Source organism: Pelodiscus sinensis, chromosome 31 (assembly GCF_052426305.1).
Source record: "Pelodiscus sinensis isolate ZL-2025 chromosome 31, ASM5242630v1, whole genome shotgun sequence".
In the NCBI taxonomy this organism is placed as follows: Eukaryota; Metazoa; Chordata; order Testudines; family Trionychidae; genus Pelodiscus; species Pelodiscus sinensis.
In genome coordinates, this window is record NC_143082.1 from 12,527,824 (window position 1) to 12,544,431 (window position 16,608).

At 56.8% G+C, this 16,608-nt stretch overlaps 1 protein-coding gene and 1 long non-coding RNA gene across 6 annotated transcripts in view; one reads left to right on the plus strand and one right to left on the minus strand.

Moving 5' to 3' along the window:
- Positions 1-213: 213 nt before the first annotated feature.
- Positions 214-16,608, minus strand: part of RNF41 (ring finger protein 41) — a 40,530-nt gene continuing 24,135 nt past the window's right edge. For 2 of the 5 annotated variants that reach the window (XM_075901896.2, XM_075901898.2), the window contains 5 exons: positions 16,140-16,252; positions 8,350-8,621; positions 6,911-7,046; positions 4,595-4,698; positions 214-3,306 (listed from right to left, as the gene is read on the minus strand). In XM_075901896.2, the coding sequence (XP_075758011.1) occupies positions 2,955-3,306; positions 4,595-4,698; positions 6,911-7,046; positions 8,350-8,621; positions 16,140-16,229 (954 nt within the window). In that variant the 5' untranslated portion in view covers positions 16,230-16,252 and the 3' untranslated portion in view covers positions 214-2,954. Of the gene's footprint in view, positions 3,307-4,594; positions 4,699-6,910; positions 7,047-8,349; positions 8,622-8,804; positions 9,545-9,673; positions 9,748-16,139; positions 16,253-16,608 lie in introns of those variants that run through there. The other 3 variants (XM_075901899.2, XM_075901900.2, XM_075901901.2) reach the window with 3 other exon arrangements.
- Positions 9,824-11,499, plus strand: LOC149520922 (uncharacterized). Its single transcript, XR_016348144.1, has 2 exons — positions 9,824-9,962; positions 11,376-11,499. It is a non-coding gene; the product is annotated as an uncharacterized LOC149520922 (long non-coding RNA).

The window sequence follows — 16,608 nt, forward strand, 5'->3', positions numbered from 1 at the left end:
TGCTACTCGGCAGGCAGCCTGAACAAGAGAACTTGCTATTCGCCAGGGGCTCATCCGTCTGGGCCACTGCCAGGGGTGAAGCCAAGAGAGGATTTAGCACGGTGGGGACTGCAGGCAGCTGGCAAGGAGAGGTCATGGAAAAGCAGAAAGCAGGCTTGGCAGTTGGCACACGAGAGTGAGCGCCCGGAGATCGCAACGAAGGATTGAAGAGCGTCAAGAAAAGGCAGTTTATTAGTGCAGTCAACACAATTAAACAGCACACACAAGACACTACCAGCAACTTTTACGGACCAGCAAAGACCCCGTTGCAAGTCTTGTCTGATTTCTGAGCACCCAGCTCCTCCAGCGGAAAGGAGAACAGAAGCCATCTCTGGAAGTGGGCTGGAGGGACGGGGGCGGAAATCAGTTTTTTAAAGTGTCCAGAGAGACAGATGCAGTTATCAGGTTGGATTTAGCAGCTTTTTCTAATTCCTGAGCATAAGGGTCTGGGTTGGACAAAGCTCCCACCCAGAAATTCCCCTTCCACACGTCATCGAGACATGAATTCAAATACAACCCGCTCCAGACCTCAAACTGATCTGACTTCTGAAGATGCCAGGTACTTGTAACGCAGGATCCGAGACACACGGAAAACTAGGAAGTTACCCAGAGAGCTCTCCTACAACGGCTGCGGGGGAAGCCAAGTCGCCCTGAACCAGAGAACTAGCTGGATTTCCCCAAGAAAAATGTTGCATTAAAAAAAATAAACACGTGGAAATTTGCCAGTTGAAAGAGGGAAAAATGCAGCGAGAGGGTGACCCTAAAAACGCCACCCAGCTGGGTGGGAAAGACGAATACCAAACTGAGTTCCTGCAGCAGCTTACAGAGTCTCTAAAGCACAACGCAAAGGCCTGCCCGACAGCGCAGGGAAATTGGAAACAGTGTCACAAAACCCACCGCTGGGCTTCGAGAGCGATTAGCACGTGTCCTCTCCCTGGCCCGGGTGTGTTGCAGCTCCAGGATCAGAATAAAAGGAGACAGAACTTTGTGACCGGCAGCTGGGCCGGGCAAACCCCCCCTCTGTTCGGATCTCCAATCCAAGTCAGGCATCTCGCTCCCTCCACGGCCCACAGCCGCTTTCTGCAGTCTGGCCCTGAAGCCTCCGATTCTGCTCCTGGGAGAAACTCTCTGTTGTCATACAACTGAGCAGAGCAAGGCCAATTAGCATAAGGCATCATGGGAAATGTAGTTCTCTATGAGAACAACATGTGGGCCGCCTCCCATTTCAGCAGCCGAGATGGTGGACACCCATTGGGCATCTGCTGCCCCTGACGACGGTCTCCGAGATCTGCCCTGCCAGCCGGGACAGTGCCACCGCACTTGGCTGGGGCAGAGGGTCCGATCTCAATGAGAATCTTTTCCGTTGGCGGACACAGCTCCGCCGCTGGCTGCCTGCGAACGGGAACCCAGGAGAGCCGCTTGCTCGGCCAGCAGTTACCTGGTAATTCACACTCTTAGCCTGTCAACCTATGTCCCCTTATTTCCAGCTTCCGGGCAGCAGATGGGGAGGGCTCAGGCTGTTCAGAGCCCAGAGAGATGCAAGAAGTCACCCAAGGGATGGCATTGTTAACGTCTGCAATCAGCACACACTTATTTATTGACAAATCTCTCCCTGGACCACACGCAGCCACCATGGGCACAAAGAGGAAATAAAGTTGAGCGAAAGAGGAAATAAAGTTCCCAGGCATGACCAACACTGAAAGAAAGGAACAAAACCAAAAACACAAACCCCCTCACAAATGCAAATAAATTAAATTCCCGACAAGTAAACTTAATCGAACCTGGCGGGATTCCGTCCTCTGTATTTTAAAAAATAAAATAAAGGAAAAAATACAAACAAACAAGGCCAAAATAAAGTACAAAACCCCCCGAAACTGAACCGCAATCACCAGCAAGTGTCTGGAAAAAAAAATACATAAAGCTCTTTGTGGACTGTCCAGCACAGACAGACAGACAGACAGAACGGCTTAGCCTACGTTCTGGGTAAGAAGCCGTGGCAGCCGTCCCTGGCAGGTAGGAAGGCTGTCCATGGGACAGCAGCCCGTCTCCTCCTCCGGGGAGCCGAGCCACAGGCGCATTCGGGAGGCTCGGAGCGGGAGGGGAGAAAGGAGGAGGTGGAAGAGCTGTCCAAGAAGAGTTTAATTCCACTTAGCGGCCCTGGAGGATCAGTTCCCTGCGGGAGGCTGCCCCGCCTGAAGCCGGATTTCTCCCCGGTGCCGCGTAAGGCCACACGTCCAAGTTCCGGAAGCTCGGCTGTTTGGCTTCAAAAGGCCGTGGCGTTTCGATGGCGACAGGACCGTGCGGGGAGGGGAGCGGCTATGTGGCATTGCTCGTGTCTGCAGCGTAGCTCCCGGCCAACACGTCAGGGGCACGAGCAGCTTCCCCGTCCCCACCCCTCTCCCACGGCTGCGAAGTGGGGCCTGTCCACACAAACCCAGGCCCCGGGCAAGCGCCCGGCAGGAGAGCTGCGGCTTTCCCGCAGAGCGAGAAAAGAAACGAGGGAGGGGCTTAAAGCTTCAGAGTGAAGGTGAATGGTCGGGTTGGCCCCACGCCGAGACCCACTGGCCCCTTTTGGTTCAGGTCGCGGCAGGAGGCCACAGAGACGGCAGTATCCAGGCCCGTCAAAAGCCCCCACTTTCTAGGGGCCCGGTGCTATACAAAGCCAGGTAGGAGTCCCACGGAGTCTGGCACAAGGCAAACCGCCATTTGCCTGCGCTGCTGGGGGGCTGCTCCGTGCCCCACGGGAGGGCCCCCGAGGCCGGGAATCGCTTGTCAATGAGGAGCCACGCGCTTGGAGGAATAATGCCCTGATATAATGCTGTGACCGACGGGGGAGGGGGAGGGGGCAGCGGCTTAGACAAAGGGGTTTTGTTCTTTTTTTTTCAAGCACAAAATGTCTCTCTCTTTAAAAGTCTTTAGATCTCCTCCACGCCGTGTGCAAAGATCATCACCAGGCCCGGCTCCAGCACCATGTCCTCCCCCATGTGCTGGTTCTCGCAGGCCATCACCACCACGGCCTGCTTGCCGGGGATGCGCTTGGCCACGTAGTTCTCGTAATAGCGCCGGTTCATCTGGCGGGTCTCCAGGGTGGCCAGGCCCTGCGGCCAATTCCGTTCGTGGGCGTTCTCGATCAGCTCGTTGATGATGGAGGTGGGGCAGCCGCTCTCCACCAGCGAGCGCTTGATGACAGCCTGGAGCACGGCGTCCGGCGTGGAGATCATTCCGCCCCAGCGCGTCACCCGGGCGGGCTGCAAGGAGTTCACCCACCTGCAAGAGAGCACGGCGCCGTGAGACAGGGGCGGGGTGCGTTCACAGGCGGCGGTGACGGCTCCTTCCACAGGAGCCTTGGAAGCCGGCAGGCCAGCCACCTCAGACTGTTTAAGGGGCGTCGGCCAGGAGAGGTACAAGACAGAGCCAGCTCAGAGAGGACAGCCCAAATGAACATAGGGGCCCCCTCCGGAACCAGAACTCCCCCCCAGCTTGTCTCTGGGAACCCTAGCGGAGAGCCAGCCGCTCGCTCTCGTCCCAGCATATAGGGGCTGCGAGAAGGGACTAGGCCGGGAGGCGTGAGGCACAGACCTCGGCCCCCTCGCAGAACCTCCTTCCCAGCAACACCCTTTTCCAGGCCCTGACAGTCCTCTCTTTGGTCCTCCCCAGGGGAGCCACCCAGGCAGGGTTCCAAGGCCTTGTTCTACAGCAACCCAGAATGGCCTTGGACGTTCTCCATGGGCTTGGCTTCCCCACCCAGACTCTCCGAGCCGCCTGCTCCGACCATCTGGGGTCTCCTCCCCCCTAGCGCAGCCTTCACCTCCAACGCCAGCAGACGGGGTGAGCAGAGAAGCTGCAATTTTCCAGCTTTCGGGGCCCCCCGTGGACGAGATGCTGCCCATGTTCCGGCAGCAGAGGCACCAAACTCCCGGGAACGCCCACATCCGAGAGCCTCCAGAGCAGCGTTTTCCAACTGGTGCTGCGCGGAATCCCGGGGGTCCACGAAGCAGAAGTAAGGATTCCGCGAGAACGTGGCACTTCCCCCATCCCCTCTTAAAGAGACAGTCTATTTAGTGGCTTTTTTTTTTTTTTTTGCTTGCTAAATGTTATCCTGGCAACCCTAGGGATTCCTTGAAATTCTTTTAAGCTGAAAAGGGTTCCTTGGCCAAATAAATTTGGGAAACACTGCTCCAGAGGAAAACCTTCTCCCTGTGCTTTGAGGCCAACTTGGTGGAATTCAGTGTCCCTGAGCTGTGCCGAGTCGGGCCTTCGACCTGGTGTCCTCTGTGCTGGACTGGTGCAAAGACCAGACCACACCCCATTTGTACCAACTCCCTTTCGCTGGCAGGAAACCGAGGGGCAGCGCCCTGCTTTGGAACTCGCTGCAGGGACAGAATTTTACAGCTGCTGGGACCCCTTAACGTGAGCAGGGTTAGGCTGCCAGATTTCACTGTCACAGGGGTGCGTGCGTGCGTGATGCCTTAGATCCCCAGGTCTGCCTCCTGAACACGCCTCGCTGCGGGATGGACCGTTCCAACCAGGACTGCACGTTAGCAGCAGCACTTACTCTAGGATTTCGTTGTATTCAATGGTCTCTTCCAGGTTCTGCAGGTTGGGGTTGACACTGCGGATGGCTCGCATGTAGGCCTTCAGCAACTGGATGTCCCGTTTCTGAGAGACAGGGCAAAGGCAGAGATGTTTGCAACAGGCAGGAGTCCCTCGCACGTGCCGATTGGCTCTCCCTCCTTCCCCACCAGGCTGGAAGGGGGATGCGATCCAGGCACTGAGCACAAAGGTTTTCTGTGCGGCCCCACCTGGCAGCAGGGGACCTGGCCATCTTATTAACACTCGGATGGTGGAAAACCCTGACTTCCCTGCTGCTGCCTGCTAAGACGGGCTCTTCGTCAGCAGCCGCCCACTCTCTGGCTGCCCAGCTCTGAAAGCAGCAGCACAGAAAGGTGACGTGGGTACGGTGTTGCCACCCTTACTTCTGCGCTGCTGCTGGCGGGTGCTGCTTTCAGAGCTGGGCGCCTGGCCAACCCCCGCTCATTCCAACCCCCGCTCTCCAGCTGCCCAGCTCTGCAGGCAGCACCGAAATAAGGGTGGTAACATAGGGACCCTCCTAAAATAACCTTGTGATCCCCTTGCAACTCCCCTTTGGGTCAGGACCCCTAGCTTGAGAAAGGCTGATCTTCCCCTGTGAAATATGCACGTTCTCGGGTAAAAGCAGACCAAAGGCCAGGTTTCATAATCCAGAAGCCATTTTGCAGGGCTGTGAATCTGGTAGGGCCCTAGTCCTGAAACAGACTGAGGTCAGAGTCCTAGCCCTGCGAGAGCCTAACACAGAGGGGGGCCGCCACGGGTCACCTTATTGGAATTTAATAGAAACATGCAGGCTGCGGCTGCACCCACCGTGGCCCCAGTGAGGGGGTCTAATGAAAGCTCATGCCGTGCTGAGTCCGTCTGTGCTGCCCATGCGCATGGATGGTTTTTGGATGCAAAGGTACCAGCAGGGGCTCTGTGCTTGTATTTTAAATGTTTTCTGTCCGGGAGACAGCAGCAGGCGTCACCCACCTATTTTTGGGGAGGGAGGGGGAGTGACCCAGCGAATAGCTTTGCTGCATGGACAATGGCTCTTTAGGGTTGCCAACAGATACCTGAGGAGTACGCAACGGCCCCTTGCCTGAAAAGGACATGCCTGGGTGCCCCATGGCCCCTTGCCTGAAAAGGACATGGCCACGTTAGTTATGAGATCAGCCCTATTTTGGGAGTTACCATCACTCAGAGGAACGATGGATTTCCCTCCACAGGGACAAATTATAAAAGGATGGGGGGGGGGGGGGGGGAGAGGTTCCTCCATCTCCATCTTTGTCTTCACTCCTGCTCGTGTTTCAGAAGCATCTCTGTGGTAACAGAGCGGGCAAGGAGAGCAGGCCCATCCTAACAGAGGATGCACTCTAGAGACTTTGAAGCCAGCTGTTTGTTATATCTCTGTGCAGGGCCTGCATCAAGAACGTAGCCATTGATACGTGTAACGGGCTTTCTTTTTACCGCTCTCCTCTCGACCTTTTCTTTCTTTTTATTAATGAGCCGTTAGATTCTAAAGGGTTGGCCCAGCGGGCTCTGTGGGTTAACATCTGAGCTATCAACGGTGCTGAGGCTGGTCCTTTGGAATTGGGAGAACCTGTTCGGATCTGGAGAAACTGGCTTGATAACCTCTTACCTGTGTAAGGAGGGTGCCGGCTGCGGCACAGGGAAAGCTGGAGTGTCTGAGGGGATTGCTTGTGTAACTTCTTGCTGGTCAGAGTGGCAGCAGAAGAACACTGAGGGTATTCTACATCCTCTGTCGCCAGAGGGATGTAAATTAGACATACCAAAATTGCTAATGAAGCGGGGATTTAAATATCCCGCGCTTCATTAGAATAAAAATGGCCGCTGTTTTGTGCCGCTGTGGCAATTTGCTGGCAAAAAGCGGCAGTCTAGATGGGGATCGTGCAGCAAGGAAAGCCTTTTCCGATTAATCCTGTAAACCTCGTTGCACGAGGCATAAGGGATCGGCGGGAAAAGGCTTTCCTTGACGGCTGATCCTTGTTTAGACTGCAGCTTTTTGCTGGCAAATTGCCACGTTGGCAAAAAGCGGCGGCCATTTTTATTCTAATGAAGCACGGGATATTTAAATCCCCGCTTCATTAGCAATTTCGGTAGGTCTAATTTACATCCCTCTGGCGACAGAGGGTGTAGTCTAGACATACCCTGAATGACCGGCCTGGTGCCTCAAGGAGGACCCTCCCCCCGTACCTAAGGCAATGCTAGGCCCTAGAGGCCCGAGCCAGAAACACGCCCCCCTCCCCTCCCTCGCCTCCCTACCCAGGAAAGCAGCTACCTGCTCCGCCAGCTGGTGCTTGTGTTCCGCCGACGTCTTCTCCAGCTCGGCGATCCTGGTCTGCTGCTGCTGCACCATGGACCTCAAGTGCTTGATGCAGTTGTGATTCGGCAGCTCGTCTTTGGGCATTTCCAAGCTGCAGGGAGAGGGAGAGAACGGACGGGGGAGGGGCAGATCAGGGCCGGGATTTGCCAGGAGAACATGCTGCCAAGGACCCAGCCACCTCCCACTACGCACGGGGACGCTTGGGGGCCGTGCAGCGGGAGATCACGTGGGCCCGAGTGAGAACGAACCACAGAGTTTTGGCCAGGATCTTCAGCTCTCGGGAGGGAGGGTTTAAGCCACTGGGGATCAGGGTGATGTTGGGGGGTGGGGAGAGAGGATCCCACATCTGCCTACTGCACATCTGCCCTGCTCGGAACAGCTGGTGCTGGCCCTTTCTGGAGTAGACGGACCCACTACACGAAGCCCCTCACCGTCAGCCAGGCTCCTTAGTCCTCACCCGACCAGAGAGACAGTGGCCTCAGCCCAGCTTGTGCATCATAATACCCAGCCAGCAAGCGGCTGTCCTGGGGGGCAGCCTCACCGAGGCACAGGCTGGAGCCCAAACGCCCTGCTCTGGCCGACCGGGGGACGGTGGAGTCGTTCCATGCAGAAGAGGCCAGATGTCTCACTGATGCCAGCCTTTACCTGCCACGGTGCCGAGGAACATCCCTCCCCCCGTCTCCAGGGCTGGATGCTCAAGAGATTTAAAGAAAAGCAGGACACCAGCTGCCAGCAGGCCCAGAGACTGGGCCATGATGGCCGCCCTGGATAGCCCAGGGCACCACCGTGGGCAACGTAGGGATGTTAAATATAGTTCAATATAGCCAACAAGCAGGGGAGCCGCAGAGGGGTTAACTCCCGGTCCCGGCAGCTCGCCCTGCTGCGGCTCTGCCTTTGAAATGTATGAAGAGCCGGCCGGTCCCCCCCTCTGCACTTCTGATTTTTAAATTCAATTAAGAGCCGGCAGAGTCGCAGCGTCGGGGGCGGGGAAAGGCGTCAGGAATCAGCTGATTCCCGACTCATGCCTGGTCCTTGTTATTCCTCTGTGGACATGGTGCTGGGGAGAACCGGCTTTTAAGCTGGCTCCCCCCAGCACTATCTCCTGCTTCCCCCCAGCTTGCTGCCTGTGTTGGGGCGGGGGGGGGGAGCAGGAAGGGGGGAGGCTAGTCAAGGAACAAATTGACTCGTCGCTTACACCCCCAGGGCAGTGCTGGGAGTTTACAGCAGCACATCTGGCCAGTGTCCCTGCTCCGCCGCTGACTGGCTAGTGCCCCCCTCTGCCCCTGCGGGAGCAGGCTGACTGAGCGCAGCGCCCTCAGGCCAAGTCACTCCAGGCCTCTGTGCCTTTGGAACACGAGCCAGGCCTTTCCCCAGCTCCAGGGGGCGACCCTCACCCGCATCCCTGCTCGCACGTCACCGGCCGCTTTGGGTTGTGCTCGCAGTCGTGGAGGTGAGACATCAGGTTGTCGAGTCGCACGACGGCCGTGCAGCCGAACACAGCGTTGTCGCACGTGATCTGCAGCTTGGAGAGCATGTTCCGCATGATGCGGGGGACGGGGCGGAGGTGGGCGACCGTGACTACGCTGCGATCCACGGGGCAGGTCTGCTGCTGGGAGAACCACTGGGTGATGCAGGCGTTGCAGAAGGCGTGCTCGCAGTGGGGAGCCTGCGCGGGGAAGGAAACACAGGAGGCGGTGACTTCCCTGACTCCCGGCCTGTCGCTCTGTGGGTCACTCGGGCCCCCCGGCAGCCCAGGGCAGCTGGGCAAAGCCAGGGAGAGCGCCCACCTCACAACCCTCCCAGGGGAAAGAGGAGCCGCGTCTCCCTCGCCCATCCCTGAGACACGCACAAGCACGTCGACTTCCCAAAGCGAAGCCGAGCCGGGGACCAGAAAGCTCTGTCACGCACTCCTCTGCTCTAGCCACTGGGCGACGCGGTCTCTTTAAACGTGGGCTTGAGGGAGCAAGGAGGGTCCGGACCCCTCGCGTACACCTGACAGAGGAGAATGGTACCTCCCGGCATTCACACAGCCGGGCAGGAAGGCGAAAGCTGTCGCTGCTCTTAGGGGGCAGTTGTAAAAGGGTTCCGCATCAGCGCTTCCTTGCGGATCTGGCTGACCCATCAGAGACCAGAGCTAAGCGCACACCCGGGAGGGTCGGACTCTCAGGGGTTAAATCTGTCCAAAAGCGGCTAGGCCCTGGGGGAAGAACTGCCCTGTCTGGAGTACAGCAAGCCCTGAACAGCTGGGGCTCCAATTCGTCTTCTGCAGCCCATTCGATGGCATCATTCATAACATTTCCACGAGCGCCTCCCAGGACAGATCTCGCTCTGACACTTGCTGGCCTCGCCCCTTGGAAAACCAGGCAGCTGAGGCTGCTAGAAGAGAAGACCCGAGTGCAGGGGAAACCCTGCCCTTTCCTGAGGGCGGAAGGGCAGCTTTTCCTCACTGTCTCCGTCCAGTCTGCCACAGCCCCTCTGCCCGAGAGGGCCCCTGCACCGCGCGACCTGGCACGCGGGGTCACAGCCCCGCACAGGTCTGGCCTGGCCACCCGCCGTTTCAGATTTCGCTCTGGCTGTCCTTCATGATCTGTTAGCTCTACCAGCCTCGGTTAACAGCCCCCTGCCGCCAGCCCCCTGCCCCACCCACTTGCTGAAACAGCTTCATTATCGCTGCTGCCCCTCCCCATCCCCGCGAAGAGGCAGGAGCCAGAGCAGAACCTGAACCACACGGTGGAGCCGGCTCCTGGCACCAAGCTCCGGAAGCCTCTGTGACATCGGAACATTTGGTCACCAGGGCTGTAGCGGTTACCAGGGAACCCTTGTTCCACGGGGCCAGAGACCATGTCCACACCTGGCTTAGGCCCATCATGCTGGTCAGGATCCCGACGAGGCGTTTTCCTAGGGCGTTTTCCTTTTCCCAATCCCAAGCACTCATCAAGCCGTGCTCTATGACGCCCCTCCCGCAAGCATCGGCACGGACGCGAACACGGAGATGGCACATCCCTAGGTGGGTACGTGCCTTTCAGAGGCAGAGCCAGATTCCGGATATTTACTCTGTGCAGTGGAAGGACTTGCTGGGCAGCTTTGCACAAGGTGGTTCATTTCTCGGCCACGTGGCTTCCCCAGCTGTAGGTCTAGTGCTGCGTTTAGCCATAGCACAAGGAGAGCCAGAAAGATTAAAGACCCCATCTTCAGGAAGGGCTGAGGGGCGGCTCAGCCCTCAGGGATAGAAAATCGGGGGCCAAGCTCAGTGCCGTGATGACTTAAAAAGTGTTTTACGTAGAACATTTACAAAACTCAAATCCATTTGTAACATGTTGCTAGTTCTTTACTGTCTCCCCAATTTCACAGTCTGAAATTGCTAACGGGGAGGCTTCCATTTGTCATATAGCTGGCCCCTGAATTTCAGATTCCACCTTCATTTTTTTCCTGACATGAACCTCACATTTTAAGGCCCATCCTGGAGCTTCATAAACATCCTGACTTCAAGGTACCACAACTCAGATCTAGTAGCTTGAGTTGCATTTGCAACCAACAGCATCTTCCAATATATCCAACCTCGACATGTTTAAAAAAAAAAAAAAAAAGGGTGAAATGCTTCCACTAGGCTACGGCTCCTCCATGTAAGCTGAAGTCAACGAGACATGAACTTCTAGGTCACTTAGGTGTCTAAATACCGTTAAAAGTCTGGTCTTAGAAAATCTGCCCCGGAGGGTGTGGTGTACGAACCTTCACAATAACGTCAAGAACAGACTAAAGATTAAACCGGCGTTTCTCAAACTGTGGGTCCCGACTCTTGAGCAACTTAGAGGGGGGTTGCGGTATCACAAAGTTTGAGAACCCCTGAATTAAACAACTTTTCACCGCCAACACTGAAAATGGGTTTTAAGGGTGAGACATGCCATTAAAAGGAAGGCTAATAAAAACACAGGCGTTGCATCTGATGCTACCAACATGGGCACACAATGTTTGCAGGATCAGAGACTGACATTTTCAGCCCATTGTGGGTTTGCTGGTGGTAGTTTTGTAAAAGTCAAGTCCATAGCTTCCAAGTTCTGGCATTTACTACTCGGCATTCGTAATTTAGTTCTTTATAAAGCGCAAAGCTAAAATTTATATGCACCTGTTGTATGGTTGAGTTAGCATCAACCGGATTTAAATCAGCAGGTTTTATTTTAAATCAATCATTTAAGTCAGTGATTTAAACATGCCTGGACTGACATCCTGCTAGCCTGAGGAGAAACCAACTCACGCCGGTCAGAGTGCTTCGGAGCAAATGGAAGCTGGTAGCCATGCACTGTACTACCACCCTAACATGTGGCTACTCCCTGCACCTGTTCGTCCTTCCTGTTTGGGATCAGCTGCGCAAATGAAGTACAGAACTTCAAAAATCACAGTCGCAGTACTCTGTTTACTACAGGTTGAACCTCTCTAATTCAGCAACATCTGTGGTTCGGCGGGGTTTCAATTAGTCGATTGTGCGCCTACCATGGATGGGACCAAGTTTCCTGGGATCCTGTAAAGTTTGTTTACAGCCACCCCTCCTGGCTCTCAGTGTTCTGTTCTTTCACTCTAAATTACCTCTACATGCCTTCTAAGAGCCCTGCAAGCAGCGGAAGGGCTGGTAATGCTGCAAAGGAGGGAGAAAAATTGTTCTTCTTGGTTTCTGAGGATAGAACAAGCAGCAATGGGCTTAAACTGCAGCAAGGGGGGGGGGGGGTATAGGTTGGACATTAGGAAAAGCTTCCTGCCTGTCAGGGTGGCTGAACACTGGAATAAGTTGCCCAGGGAGGTTGTGGAATCTCCATCTCTGGAGATATTTAAGAGCAGGTTACATAAATGTCTCTCAGGGATGGTCTGGACGGTGCTTGATCCTGCCGTGAGGACCGGAGACTGGACTCAATGACCTCTCAAGGTCCCTTCCAGTTCTAGTGTTCTATGAGTCTCTGAAGAGTTAACATGGCTTTTATGCTCTACCTACCTATTTCTTAGTTCCGATACCATAACAGTTTGCTATGAAGAGCACTGACGAGCCTTGGCTAGGAACAGGCTTATACAGGGTCTATCAGTACGGTCAGACATTATCAAGCAGCATCACAAGCATTATTCCATTTATTCACCTCGGTGGAGAAAAAAAAAGCGCGCTCCTGTGGTTTGGCAAATTCTCTGGTTCGGCACCAGTCAGGTCCCGAGGGTGCCAGACTAGCGAGGTTCAACCTGTACGGACGTGATCCTCAGATTTAAATGTTTTACCCAGCACAGCCAGCTTGGCAAGCAGCAAAACCCTTCAGCCAGGAAAGCTTAACAGCTTGTGCTCCAAACTTCCTGGCACAGCCGGTCAAAATCCCCAGCTGAAAGCCCCCATGCGGCTCACGGTTTCCATGTGCTGCAGCGCATGTGTTCGTGGCAAAGGTTTGCGTTGCTGGCGCTCGGTTATGGCAGTCGAGCAGGCCCTAAGCTTTGCAGACACTAACTCGGTGATCTGGCAATTTCAGGATTCTTCCCTCAGCCAGCTACAAAAATGCCCCAGGGGGTAAGACAGTAACCCCGTGTCTCTGCATTAGGGATGTGAACGGCCAGTCAACTATCCGATAAGCAAATGCTTATTAGACAGTTGACACGTTAGTCGACTAGCTGTTTTCCCCGCCCCTCCTTGCTTCCTCTAACAAAGAGACGCAAATGAGGACTCCCCCGCTGACCCCAAGCTCCAGGCGCTGCCGCTTTGAAACACCATGCGGAGCCTGACTCCGGGCTCCCCGCAGCATTTCAAAGTGGCAGCGCCGCATGGAGCCTGGGGACAACTGACCATGGGCTCCCTGTGGCTGTGAGTCCCCCACTGGCCCCGGGCTCCCCACGGCGCTTTCGCTTTTGACGTGAACCAACGGCCCTGGGGCCGTTGCTACGCTTCAAAGGCGGCGGCGCCCATATCGACTAATCGAATAGCCAATGCAAACTGCCCCACTCTGCAGGTGACAATGCAAACATTGCTGCCTAAAGAGAACAGCCTCCCTGCCCCGTCAGGCGTACGGACACAGGGGCCTCAGAAAGGGCCTGGGGTCAGGAAATCCTGGTGCACAGGCACAGCCCGGTAACCTGTCATCGGTACAGCAGTTACTCCGGTGATGCATCGTCTGACTGATCAGCTCCAACAAGCTGGTGAGCAGGAAGAGCTCCCCTCCTGGGTGCAAGGAGGACTCCTCACCCTCACGCCACCTGTCAGAGACCGCTGCTAAGCTCGCTAACTAAATCCATCCCCGTCCTTGCGCTAGGCCACCCACGCGGCTGCTCACGCTCTTCCCAGCCGGGATTTCCTCCTGCGCGCCTCACACAAGGAGCAGAGCAGTTAGGGTCACGGTGCTCCCAGCGGTTCAGAGGAGCGCTTCCACTGTGGGCAGGGAGCCAAAAACATCCCCACTGCCCCCAGCTAAAGGCTTAAAGAGAAGCGCTCCGGCTGGCTAGGCTCCCTGTTCCTTCTGCCGCTGGCCCCGCAGCTAGTCTGTTTCGCAGCTTGGCTCTTACAATCCACTCCCATGGCTCGACTGGCTGCGTGCGTGGGGGCGGCTGAGAAGACAGTTCGGAACACACAGCGCTATTCAAGATGCCAAAGGATCGCAATGTTCCCAATCCGGACGCCCTCCACTTGCCTGGGTCTAACGATTGCTCCTAACAGGTGGCAGGGAGAGAGGAGAATCAACGCACCAGAAATCTGGTGGCGGCTGCTCGAAAAGAACAGCCAGTCCCCCTCCAGGCACGGTGACCCCCCCTACCCCGCACTCCCGGCTGCTGTGGGTCCTAGCAGAGACACACAAGCACCTCACCCCTGTGTGATCAGGGTATGGATCGGGGCTGCATGTGCCCCGTACCGCCTCGTGCACCCACAGCCGGCTGGCGAAAATCCCGCCATTCAAATCTCACGCGGCTGACAACTCCAAAGAGGGCAGGTCACGGGATCCATGCTGACTCCAGAATCTCTAAGAGAGGGAATGTAACTGTTCCCTCCCTCCCTCCCCGGGTCAGTCTGGAGTCTACTCCAGGTGCCAGGCAGGGCCATGCCCTCCTGGGACAGCAGGAGAAGGGAGTTTCAGCTGCGTCAGTCGAACAGGGAGTGGAGCCCGAATGTCTAGTTAACTTAGCTGGTGGTTGCCCCGTGGGGCTGGCTGGCAGACCTCAGACTGGCACGTTCCCAAGCAGGCGGAAGATGGGGCCTGTGCCCGGGGGAAGCACACGTCAGCTTCCCACACGCCGGAAATGACCACAAAGAGGCAGGAGGGGCCGAGGGGCTCCGGCGGACGCAGCCTCTCTTCTGGGGGTGCGGGGCAAACTTTGGGGGGGGGGAGGCTGGTACGACAGCGAGTGGCGCAGGCCCAGTTCCGGGAAGCCGGGGTGGACTCAGGGTTCGTTTCATTCGTTCTCAGCAGCCCAGGCAGATCAGACAGCGGGCGAACTCAACTCGGGGCAGGAGCGGTAAACTGCGGGTCCCATTTCACTGCCGCAACCGGACCGCGGGAACCGACGGGGGGCCAGGGCCACCCTGCCCTTCGTGCCACGGTGGCGTAAGGGCGCCCGCGGCGCTGGGTGACACCGGGACGCTGAAGCTCTGATTGTGCACCCCCACAGCAGCGGCGGCACACGGGCGGATACGCCAACGGGAACACGTGGGGCTCACTTCAGAGCTCAGGAGAGCCTCGGCTGCCACAACCTAGGCCCTCCAGGCAAGGCACCGGCCCTGGTCCTCTGCAGATCCATCAGATGGCAGGTCATTGTGCCTGACCCGCACAGTCGCCCCAGCTGTACCCGAGCTGCGGCTTTGCTGCAAGGACCAGGGGCACCTTGTGTGTTGGACACACGTGTTAAATACTCCGCTCTCTGCTTGCTCACAGCTTTGTGCATGGCTAGCGAGGGGCCGTCAAATCCGGCTGACTTAGTTAACCGGTTAAACTTTAAGATTAAATGGGGACAGATGGGGGGGCCCTCCGTGCCCACTGCAGCCAGGTGGGAGCAGCCCCCTGCCTGGAGCGGGCCCCCCAGGGCCGAAGCAGCCCCCACCGGTTAACCATAACCAGCAAGCATCACCTGTTAAGCGTGATGCTTACCAGTTCACCGGTGAACCCTTCACATCCCTATCATGGGCAGGGGAAAAGAAACGAAAGCAAAAGCCCGGTCGCGGCTCTTTCCTCGCCCTCCGAGGGAAAAGGCCACCAAAATCAAAGCCTGAAGCCCAGCCTGCACGTGGCCGGGAAGGGCCCGCCCTTCCTTTCTGGCTGAGCCGCTGCACACGCAGCTGTGCCCGCAAGTTGAGAAGAGGGATTTTTACCCCCGCGTGGGTGCGATCTATTGCCAACACCCCCGGCTGAACGTGGCGAGCTCGCGCCTGGTTTCTTTCGAGAGGTCGGCTACGGACGTGTTGGTCTCTGCCCCTGCCTGCACCATACAGACAAACCCAGCGCCCGGGTCTGCTCACCCCGAAGGGAGTGGCAAATACTCATAAAAGCCCTTTAGCATCCCAGGATTCCCCCCCGGGAAACACCACGCTGCATGCACAAGGGTTTTTGATATGGAACCGTTCAAAGCCAACGCAGACGCTGCTCCAGAGCTGGTAGGTTTCGAGACGAGCCTTTTCCAGCAATATTTCTGCCAGGATGTGTTAGAGCACAGCGATTAAACCCTCGTTTGGCTGCTTTGGGCCAGCTGCTGCTTTCAGACCGCGACCCGAAGGGTCGGAACTAGGGATGTGAAGTTTTGATCAATCAACTAAGCGAGCACTCAACGAAATTTCCATCGATTACTCGGTACGGGGGGGGGGCTCGCTATCATGCTGCGTTTCTCCCTTTGAAATGTACAAGAGCCGCCTGCGCAAAGAGGGAGAGGTGCAGCAGTAGGGACGCCTCTGCCTCCCCTGTCCCCCGAGGAGACGGTGCTGGGGGGAACTGGCTTTTAACACCCCAGCACTGACTCCTGCTCCCCCTCTCTTGCTGCCTCTCTTACACTTATCAGACAGTCGACTAGTCGCTTACACCCCTAGTCAGAGCTGCACCTGTACACTCAACGTCTCTGCCCCCACACACGTGGCTGCGTTCGCCATCCGCCCTCGCTAGGATGGAGATGAAACCGGAGAACAGAATCCCCCATAAACCTCTCCGATCAAAGAGCCGAGGGGGACTGGCTGTCACTTTTCAGCACCTACCTGCACTGGCTCCTCCAGGACCCCGCTGCAGATGGGGCAGATAAGGTCTTCGTCCACATCGCCCTGAAAGCGCGCTACATCATACCCCATTGCTCATTACCGATGCCAGAACCCTGGAAAGAGAGAAGGCAGGCGATCAGGGGCAGGCAGAGGCCTGTAGGGTGCTCACTGCAGGGGGGACAAGGACACACTCACGTTCTGCTCCGGGGAAGCAGAGAGCCGAGTCTGATCTGGGAGTCGGACGTCCCTCCCTGTGAAGCTGGGAGTTGGAAACGGACCCAGGCCGGCTGCATTCTGAGCCAGGGGCTCGCAGACCGGCTCCAACCCCCCTTACGCAACAGGGCGGGGGACAGTGTTGTCAGCCCTGCTTCTGTCGCTCCTCCGTTTCGCTCTCCTGCTAGCACCAATTGCACGCTCCTCCCCCCCCGGCATTACTCACCCCCCTCTCCATGCAGCTTTCCCTGCCTTG